Consider the following 11162-nt stretch of genomic DNA (forward strand, 5'->3'; position numbering starts at 1 on the left):
GTGTTCTTGTGCACAGTGTGCAAAATCATGCGCTATGCGAAACGAGACAAACGCAACAGCTCGCACTAGAGACCGTCAGCAGAAGTGCACCGCACAGCAAAAAAAGCGAGGGAGGGGGGGAGAAGGCGGGGCCTGTGACACATGCGTCATGTGAACCTCCAGCTCCGGTATGGGAGAACGTAGGGCAGGAATTTCGCTTGCGGAGGCTAGCTAGATGGGGGCAAGTAGGGAGAGCATTATGTTGGCAGCGACGCTCGCCCTCTGAAATCATGAGTTCGTGGCATTGAAATATTTATATCTTGGCTGTTAATGAAGCAATACGAAAAATTCTTGCGGTAGAATTCTCCCTAGAAGGCACATAACTTCCAGCATATAACAAAAATTTGTTTTGTGACTTGGTGAGGATCCTTTTAAAGTCTGTAGACACTTAATGAGCCAAACTGAAGCCATGATTGAAGCTAATGGCGGATTCATTGAATGAGATTTAGTAAAAGGGAGCTAGCGACCTTTGTATCAAATCTGATTCAAATACACTGATTTTTCTAACTGATCAGTGACATTTTTTCTTCACTAAGGAGTTTGTTTTCAAGTACAGTAAAACCTCCTTAATTCTGATTTCACCGGACCGGAAAAAATATCCGAATTAACCGAATGCCGAATTATTGAGGGTATTCAGAAAACAATAAGCAGATGCTTACTACATCAACACGCTTTTATTTTGTGAATAAATGAGCAAATCCTGTTCCTATTTTGCACAAAAGCAGTGTATAAGCTGCAATTCTCATCATGTCATGACTCAATAGCTCTTGCAGTGGCAATCGAGGCCTCACGACTTCCTTCGCAGCATGGCCGCAGCATGCCCCTTGATTTGTGACACGCTTGCACTACCGCATGCTCATCCTCATTATTTTCTCACCAGTGAGCTGATCACCAACCGTTTGTCCTGCCAACAGATTAGACTTTGCCGGATTTATAATAAAGTTGCTTCCATCCATCCATTATCCGCTCATCATGATGTAGCCTGTGCTCTTCATCCTCAACAGCTCTGCACTGCGTCATAACGATACTACTGTTTTCCGCAACCTCTGCGGGAAAAACCGTGGCCGCTACTGACGCGATTATTAACGGCGACCTTGTGGTGCTGGAGGTACACGGTTGGCGGTGCATGCACCAAGTCAGAACGAAACTACCATTTGCTGCAACAACTGCATATGAAATCAAGGTTCCTATTGACGTGATCATGGATGGCGACTACGCAGTTTCTGTAGGTACGCAGCCGACGTGCTTAGAGAGTCAAAATGAAACTATTGTTTTCCACAACCCCTCTGGAAGAAACTGCGGCTGCTGTCGATGCGGTCATGGATAGCGATTACACAATTATGAAAGCAAGTGGCCAATGCGGTGTTATGCACGGCAGTAAACGCAAGAATAAAGGCGTTAAAGGTACAAATAGGCTCGAAGTGTTCCGGCGCTGCTGTCACTCACGTACGATTTCCACTGACTATGGCGATGCGGACTTCACTGCTTCGTTTCGTTTGGATGCTAGAACTATTCTTGCTCTTTTGCGTCACAAATTCGCTCCGCTCCTCGCTCACCGAGCTCTAAAAGTTGCCCAATTTAATCTATGTGCAGCCAAATATGTCCGAATAAATGAGAGTTTGATTGCATTGAATAATACATGCGCCTGCCGGGACGACCAGAGAACGAGTCTGAATTATGCAATTTTACGAATTAACAAGGGTCGAATTACTGAGGTTTTACTGTACCCGCTGCAACCCGCAGTACACTTTGAAACCACCAAGCAAGAACGAACAGCACCGAGACTCTTGTCAGCAGAGACTGGGCAGTTAGCAAGCGAGACTCACCCGAGCATCGTTGATGCGACGCATGCTGCGGTTGTAGGCATTCTGGGCACGCATGTGGGCCTCGCGCTGAACTTGCGTCAGAGGTTCGTCCTCACACTCCAGTACGAGGGGCAACGTACTCACTGAGTTGTCCACAATGCAGCGCACCACTGTCTTCGTGGGGTGCCTGACTGGTGCTGCCGCTGCAGCCGGCTTCGGCACCTGCAGCCGTGAACAACACACATATCTTTGTGAGCCAGGTACAAGCTTGCCGTTTTTACCACCTGTATGAGGCACTGGGAGCGATAACTAGAGCACTATCCATGCAGTGAGATTCAAGCTATGAGTGAACATTTGCACTGGCCAGCAGATAATCTGCAACACTGTCTGGGATGACCTACGCTTTGAACATTGCTGCCAGGTCTGAAATAAAATGACTATGCAAATCTTATAGAATGGACGATTTCACTAATCTTGAGACATGCCAATTTAAAGCAACGGGTGTTATTTTTTCCTAGCACAATTACACTTCAAAATGTTGTCAAAATACTATAGAAACCACAGTATTATAGAGCTGCCACAGTACTTAACCAGAAGCAATAATGACATCTACTGCGGCCTAACCTTATGAAACAAAAACTGCAAGGACAAAGCATCACATTCCTTAAAAGGTACCCCAATTAGAAATCTCCAGCACCCTCTGTAGAAGCAAGAAGGTGCTTGACCCCTTAACTGTCAATGACAAGGTAACTTGCATTATGAGCGTCCTCTGGTGCCGATCACGAGCTAACTCATGAATTTTTGGTGATTTTTACACATGTGTATGTGTTCAGTTTCTTGAAATTTTGAAGAAAATAATACACAATGACTTTTGCCAATGTGATTTGCACTTCTAAAGCTTTTTTTCTGAATTTATTATGGCAGTTAAAGGTCTAAGTGGCGTTTTCATAAAATATCACAGTGAGTAAGCATTTGTAGGAAAATTTCAAATGCACCATGCAGATCAGCCTGCATGCTTAACTTCAATGTTTAGTGGCCTTTATGTTGAACTATATGTTTGCACACTCTACAATATTGCTGAAGGTCAATTTAAAGCCTAGTTATAACACTTAGACCGACTTAAACATAAGTTCACCAGAGCATTCAATATGAAATGTGAGACCAAGAAATAACTTTCAAATTATTCAGACAAGTATTAAACGCAACACAGCCACCAAACTAAATCTGCAATGCTGCAACATGGTGCACAGCTTACCATGTTTGTGGGCGACACAGGCAGCTTGGCAAAGGAGCCTGCTTCAGCGCGGACCTCAGCATCCAGGTCGAAGTCCTCATCCGAGTCTGCATCTTCTCCAACAGAGGCTGCAGCCAGGTTGTACTTTCGCACCGTGTCCGAGATCTTCAAGGCAGCTACACGAGCAGCTTTACGAGAGGGGCGACTGTTGGGCTGCAAAAGTTCTCAGACTGTGACACAGGCTTCCGCAGTCACACCTTAAATGCTTTTTTTTCTTTTACTTTAGTAGGCAGTTAGAAGAACTTCAATTAAAGTGCACAAGCATCACATTTGCATGAGCACAAGTTGAAGCGACGACAGGTCAAACCCATCACCTCTAACTTTGATGACACCGAAGAGAGAGAGAGAGAGAGAGAGAGAGAGAGAGAGAGAGAGAGAGAGAGAGGGAGAGAGAGAGAGAGAGAGAGAGGACTAGCAAGTGCAAACAGTAACTGCTGTCTTTAACCAAACATCCCTAGCAGACTATTGGGGAACACTAAAAACATGCAAGTGAACATTTCTATAAATTTTATCAAATCATGTGATATCATCATGGCATGCTGACAAGACCCTATAGTGCAGATGCTTGACGCTTTATTATACTTGAACAGGAAATATGAAGTACTATGCACCTGCTGACTTTGTAGCAGAAATGGATATAGAATAGGTCAACAACAAGTAAAGAACACTGCTTGTGGAATACCGTCAAATTTAGTTATGTACAGAATTGAAAAATCAACATAGCATATCGATGTAGAGACAGCATAAATGATCATTTGCCCGTAGTCATTTGTTTGAGATTATGTATATTATTCCTACCTATCATAAGTTTACGTATCAAGGAAGCTGTCAGGCAAGGAGATACAATCTCTCCAATGCTATTCACTGCATGCTTGGAAGAAGTATACAAGCTATTAGACAGGGAAGGCTTAGGAGTGAGGATCAACGGTGAATATCTCGGCAATCAGGTTTGCAGATGACATTGTCCTGTTCAGCAACATTGAGGACAAATTACAACAAATGGTTGAGGACCTTAACCAAGAAAGTAAGGTTAAAGATAAATATGCAAAAGACAAAAATAATGTTCAATAAGCCTGGCAAGGGAACAAGAATTCAGGATTACCACTCAGCCTCCACAGTCTGTACAGGGGTGTGTTTATCTAGGTCAATTGCTCACAGGGGGCCCTGATCATGAGAATGACAATTACAGAAGAATAAAAATGGGCTGGAGTGCGGCAGGCATTATCAAATCCTGACTGGGAGCTTACCACTGTCATTGAAAATAAAAGTGTACAATCCTTGCATTCTACTGGTACTAACATACGGGGAAGAAACTTGGCTAACAAAGAAGTTCGAGAACAAGTTAACGATTATGCAAAGAGCTAGTGAACGAAAATTGTTGAGACAGGAAGACAGTGGTGTGAATAAGAGAGTAAATGTGGATAGCTGATATTCTACTTGACATTAAGATAAAGAAATGGAGCTGGGCAGGCCATGTAATGCATATGGTGGATAACCGGTCAACTATTGGAGTTACATAATGGGTGTCAAGAGGAGGGAAATGCAATTGAGGATGTAAGAAAACTAGCTAGGGTGATGAAATTAGAAAAATTGCATGCGCGAGTTGGAATCAGCTAGCGGCAGACAGGGGTAATAGGAGATCGTAGGGAAATCCTATAAATGCCTTTGTCCTGCAGTGGACATAAAGATAGGCTGATGATGATGATATTATTCTTGTGAAACATCTGCTCCAGCAAAAATTACAGGTGTTATGAGTATTGGGCAACACGATCAGATCAATTACAGGTGCAAGCTTATATATATATATATATATATATATATATGGCTATTCTGGAGGCATAATAACAAAAAGAAAAACAAATGTTTCATAACTTGTACCCATTTATATTTTAATGTCCTGCACCACGTTTTTTACAAGTCGGCTTATAAAGTGAAACTTCAGAAGTAAATATATAGCACATAAAATTTATGAATGAAGGTTCATTGCACAAAGAAGAACACATTAGGTATCACAAGCCAGACAGCTAAGTCAAACATATAGAGGAGGAAGAAGTCTAGCAATGTGTCTTGATTTCAGCACTGCATATACTCTTGCCTCTCTCAAATGCCCAATTTCAGTTAGAAAACAGGCCCATTGCTCCTGATTTCATAAATTGCGGTCATTCTGCACAAATGTGCTCGAAATGTGTTTTCACATTGTTTTTCGAAGTCTGGCAACTTCAAGAGCAAGCACTTTGTTTCTCAAGTGATCCAGTGTTGCTCAGTGCAGCAGAATCTGCAGTGCAGTGCATAGGTAATAATTTATTTTCTCAGAAAACGAGAAAGAAAGCGAAAAGGAAAAAAGAAAGAATCGATTTCCTCACTGGCTAATGCTAGCAAACAAAAACAAACTTGATCTGTGATATTTTGTATATAGAACCAACGCACCTTTGCCAGCTGTTAACTTTCAGGACTTACTTAGAACCTCTGTCGGAAAACACACATTGAAAAGTGTCAGATAAGAAGGAATGTGCAAATGTAGGTTGAACACAAATTACGAAACACGTGATCAGTTTATCAGTGGTTAACAATTTTTACAGAAACACACAACAAAGTAAAACAATGCAGTCTTCACAGGGTAGTAGTATGAAAGTACAGTGGGTATTGTTGCGCTTCTACCATTCATCAACACAGCGAAATTTTACAGGGAAGAAAGAATACCTTTTACAGCCAGGCAAATTGAAAGAGTTTAATGCCAATGTCAACACGCACCCTTGGCATTGTGTGCATTTTATCACTAATCACTACTTTCGTGACATGTGGCCTTAATACGTAGATTGATATTGTAACTGAGCTCTGCACAGTGCGTATTCAGCTGTAAGGTATCTTTACTGCTACAAATGGAAAGACGTGGGCATCAGCTAGCTGTTAGGTGCTTGAATATGATGCAGCTCATACTAAAGAACCCAGTCATCAACACTGTGACAAGGCAAGCTTCAATGGAGACAATAGGCAGCAGTACACAATTACAATAGCTGGAAAAAAAGCAGACTGCAGGAAACCCTACAGAAGTCTGCATATAAGGGAAAACATTGGTGAGAAGTTATCAAGCTTGGTGCCGCAGCCTACCTCATCAAGGATGACGTTGGATGCCTCCAAGTGGTCCAACTCTCTGCTGGTACTTTTCTTCCTCCGCTTGGCTGGACTTGTTTGACTGGGACTTGAGGACACCTTCAGTGTAAGGCGCATGGAAGGCACTGCACCTTTGCGCACGACGCCCCTCTCAATGAAGTCAAATGGCCTGAAGTGGCGAGAGCAGACATGCAATTCGTCGTCATCCCCAACGTCGTCTTCTGCTAGGCCAATGGCTGTGAACCACCTGGCACGCAGCTCGTCCTCCCCTTTCTCAGGAAACGGGTGGTACGAGCTGGCAGTGCTGCCATCACATCCGGGCACGGAACAGGTCGGCATTATCAGGAGGAACACTTCACTGTGGCGCTAGGCCACTCCACAGCACAAACATGTGGCATTCCTGCAAAGTAGCAATGCACAGCAGTATGAGAAAAATGCTGCATTACCTGTGGTAGCAATGGCTGCAGGCAACAAAACAGATTGCTCACGCCTTTTCAACTGCTTAATTTCAAGGTCCATTTTTTTATATAAAAGGAGAGCGCCGTAGTTCATTAACAAAGGTCTGCATGAATTTTTCTATTATCGGCAGGTCATGCGGTATGATCAGCAGCAGGCAACACATCAAGAGCACGAAATTTATTATGTGCAGGAGTTACAAACTGTATATTCGAGCGAAAGCTGAAGCCTGGTTATCAAAGCTTCACGAGTTCTATGTTTCAACACAGGAGACAAGATTACGGCACGAAGCAGTCACAGCGGGGCCGACTTCTTTTGCTGGGGAGCAGGCGACAGCGTAAAAATAACAAAAGGAAAACGCTTGCCTTTACAAATATCAGCCAAGCATAGTAGGGCATGTTTGCTCGCCCTTAGCTTTGATAATCCAGGACAACGAAACGGGGCACAAGCCAACTGTGTTTAACGTAGCAATTATTTTTTTTTAACTACTAAAATAAACAACTCTAATGCATGCACGCTACAAGTGGGTGTTCAGCGCACTCAATACTCGTAGACGGTAGTCATTCGAACTGCGCCACCTCACTTGCTTTCGGTAGTTGCTACTGCGCGTGATAAGAGACTTCAAACAACAAAGCCCCCTCAGATTTCGTCATATTCTTCACGTACAATGTGGGGCAATCACTTTCCGTGTTGTAACACATGTTCGACGATATTTCAGCTTGGCGCTCCGCAGCGATAAACTGACTGCGGAGCAGTAATACATGCCAGTAACCTCAATTAAGGGTTTGCTTGTTTTCTTGATTTCAGTTGGTACAGTCAGTCACGAGGGTCGGTCACGGGGTGTACAGTAGCTCAACGAGATCCTCCGTAAAAAAATGGCGTCGTTACACCTCTGCGTTTCCGCAAATGCTGAAAAGGGGAAATGCCGTCTAAACAATAGTCAGAGGCGTGCCATACCTCACCAAATATCACAAAGCTAGCTTCGGTCAAGACAGTCAGATTAAGGGAAATGTGGTCAACCACTGAACAACCCGAACACTTCTCTCGAAGCCATCGGTCACAGATACCGAAGAAAGCGTCCACTCGCGATCACATAGTTGCCAACTGTGGTCTTTTCGGGTTGCCATAGCACCCAAATGATAGCACCCCAGCGCATTCACCTTAACACTGCGATAGTCACTTATCAGATAGCGTGGTACCGAAAAATTCCACTTGAAGGTGTTTCCCGCGTTGTTTTCTTCGTAGCCTAACTTTTCCTTACTGAGTGTGTTTGCGCGTCTCATGTATGTCGTCTTGTCATCTTTGCTACAACTCAACTCGCTTTCTATATATATATATGTATGTATATATATATATTACCCTTTGCACCTTCGTACGTGCGCAGAACCTGTTAGTCAACTTTTTTAATGTTTGTGAGGGACGAGAGACTTACGCCATACCGCGCTTTTAGATTTTGTAAGGAGAGAACGCGTGAAAACACGAGGTCACAAACGCAGCGCGAAATATATTTTATGGAAAATGCTTACTATGGATCATGGTGTCATTCGTCAGCCGCCTTTTTCCCGCGAAAAGAGTACGAATTAAGGTGACAAGCACTAAGAAGCTGAAACGTGCTTGAGGAAGGTGATTATAGGCCCAAGTTCCGTGTTGAAATTCGATTGCATGGATCAATGTTCTCCGCCCAATTCTGCAGCGACGGGCATGATTCGTTAATGAATCTGGAATGAGCGAATGAATCACCGCTCTGCGTTCAGCTTCACTTCGCATAGAGGTTATTTTGTAAGTACCTCCTGTACATGCCTCAGCCAATATCACTCAGGCAGCCTAAGTAATTGGCCCATCTGGGAGCGAAGCATGATGTAGCAGCTCCAACTAAGCATAATTTGTGCTATCTATGGTGTGCCTCCGTGAGCTCACAATGAAACGTTTCACAAAGTAATGCCCCCAGCTTCTCGAGTGTTTACTCAGAACCAAGGAGGATACATAAAAATTTTATGTATCCTCCTTGCTCAGAACGCATGAAATTCCCATTGAGATAACTACATGCCTCTTGTACGGTACATATGTGTTATTTGCTAGCTTGCACAGCTTCCGTTGATGCTTCAAACGCGCCATTGTGCACGTGAAGTCGTGTTCGCACAACGTGAGCTCCCTGTAATCGCCAGCATTGTTCCGTTCAGGTCATTCTGATTAGATAAAAAAATATGAACCAAACTTCGCGATTCCTCTTGGAGGCCGGTTAAAGGGACAATAAAGGCAAATATTGTTTAGTGCTCGAAATGTCTAAGGAGTCAGTATTATCGCGAACCGAGCTTTAGTAATCGAGAAATTGACGTAAATTCAGGTCAAGATTAGAGACTCCCCCAGGGCATTCAAGTATTCAAGTACTAGCCAGATGACGATAGGCACTCTTCATTATAATTCTGTCATTAGTACTCAACCACTCTTAGTAAAAAGAACATTGTATTATATTATAAGGCGAAAGAAAATGGTACTTATCAAGTTCTATTTGATTTTTTTTTTTAGAAAAAAGAACTGACTGACGCTTCACTTGACAACGACGCGGGCAGTCGAAAGGTTTCGTTTTCTCCACTCTGCGCCGCCCGCTCTTTCGGTTTCAGTAGTTTCGTTATCCTGTAGTGCTGCGCTGGTTCTGCTGGCTCGTGAAACTTACACAAACTGCGAGTAGCGGAGAATGCCAATTCCATGTGATGTCGTGGATTTCCCGGACGGTCCACGCCACTTGTCCATGCTGTAGCGGCAAATCCAACGCTCTGTCTTGGCTCGGTTTCTCCATGGCCGGGCGTTCGCGTTTTGCGCAGAAAACCATAGCGCCGCCTGTCGGGCGCCGTTTTACTCACCCATGGCGGTAAAGGGCGGTGATGGCGTATGCAACGTCACCACTCCCCGTTCGAGGGCGGACGATTTCAATGGCGCTGAAGCTATGCGGACGTTTTAGACGCATTTTTCTCAAAAACTAAGTAATTTTTTCTTGGCTGAAACAAGCGCTGCGACGTTTATAGAATAGTGTTCTAACAGTCCACGTCGACTTCGTATTTGCCTTTAGTGTCCCTTTAATCGAACGAGGGGTGGCGCAAACTGAACCAGAGGCCAGCATACGATCAGTTCTCCTTCTCACTCCTAGCTGAGGATTTCGACGAAAACGAAGTCGTCCAGCCTTCGCATATTACTGACGATAGCCAGTTTGCGGTACGCCCTGAGCTATCACCAGGACGGTCCGCTGAGAGCGATCTCTGATGAGCAGCTGGGGCTTCCGAAATGAGAGAGAGAGAGAGAGAGCGTTTGTAGAGAGGAAGTGCTGGTTTCACGACCGGCGCTCGCGAAGCCGTGGTGGAGGAAGGCCGCGTAGGGGCGCCACGAGCGCGAGCCATTAACGTCGACGTGGCGGAACATACTGAGAGAGGAAGCGGGTTCCGTTGCAGCTGGCGCAAAGGTGTCGCGACAACAGGCTAGGTCAGGATAAAGTCCCTTGACGTCGATCAAGATACTTTAACCCATTGTTCCTCCATGCTTTATTGCCCTCACACTCTACAACGCCTTCCGCTCTTGATCGATCCCAAAGACGACTCACCTTTCGGACTTCCACGATGCCTTCAATCGCCGGCGACAAGGGCGATTCGCCCAACGTTTATAGATTAGGATTCGCCTGCGGCAAATGTCATGGAAGGGTTCTAACGCACGGCTGTCTTTCCACCAGCTCAGCTTCTCTTAACCATAAAACGGAACTTTGCCCACCGCCATAGCGAGGATAGCGAGGACATACCATCATAGCATACCTCAGCGCCGCAGACCCCACATTTTTCTATCGCAACTCTCGCATGCGCACGCGCGTCAGGGAAATGTGGTGTATCTTTCTCGTTGTTGCGCCGTTCACAAAACGGAAACGGGCGTGCTGTCAGCACCCGGATGATTTGTAAAGTTGGATCACTTGCCAAAGCGTCTGCTTCAGCGTCAGCGCGTGCTTCTTTTTTCGTCGCACTGCCACGGAATTCATGTAGGAGTTTTACGTAAGTGCGGTAGGCATAGAAATGCGTAAGGATAGGATACACTTTATTGCTGTAATTTACAGAGTCATTCAGCGGTCAGACCGAGTGCTTCCATCTTCTTGTCGATGGTGACTCCCGTCTTGCAGGATTGGCGCCCCTATTCCAGGGCACCACTGAGCGTGGCTGCTCGTCGGGCATGGTGTACTAGTCCCCTTTGGAGGCACGGGTTGCCGCTGGAGAGCACTCTCCCACTGCTCCGCATTCGGATTTTCTATATTGTGGAATGTTTTGTTTTTGCTGCATTCCCACGTGATATGATAAAGGGTGGGTTTTCCGCCACACCATGGGCATATATGTCCGTATATTGGTTTGCGAACATTTTGCTTAGTATGTGTAGATTTGGGAAGGTTCCTGTTTGCAGCTGCCGCCAGCAAACTGCCTCTTGTTGAT

The 11162-nt window shown here is 44.8% G+C and overlaps 1 protein-coding gene across 6 annotated transcripts in view; it reads right to left on the reverse strand.

Moving 5' to 3' along the window:
- row (relative of woc) overlaps positions 1-9499 on the reverse strand; it is an 81349-nt gene extending 71850 nt beyond the window's left edge. For 2 of the 6 annotated variants that reach the window (XM_065454040.1, XM_065454034.1), the window contains exons 1-4: positions 7663-7821; positions 6247-6649; positions 3100-3291; positions 1866-2066 (exon numbers count right to left, since the gene is read on the reverse strand). In XM_065454040.1, the coding sequence (XP_065310112.1) occupies positions 1866-2066; positions 3100-3291; positions 6247-6588 (735 nt within the window). In that variant the 5' untranslated portion in view covers positions 6589-6649; positions 7663-7821. Of the gene's footprint in view, positions 1-1865; positions 2067-3099; positions 3292-6246; positions 6650-7070; positions 7253-7371; positions 7628-7662; positions 7822-9379 lie in introns of those variants that run through there. The other 4 variants (XM_065454035.1, XM_065454038.1, XM_065454037.1 and 1 more) reach the window with 4 other exon arrangements.
- Between the last annotated feature and the right edge of the window lie 1663 nt (positions 9500-11162).

Source organism: Dermacentor albipictus, chromosome 4, assembly GCF_038994185.2.
Source record: "Dermacentor albipictus isolate Rhodes 1998 colony chromosome 4, USDA_Dalb.pri_finalv2, whole genome shotgun sequence".
NCBI lineage: Eukaryota > Metazoa > Arthropoda > Arachnida > Ixodida > Ixodidae > Dermacentor > Dermacentor albipictus.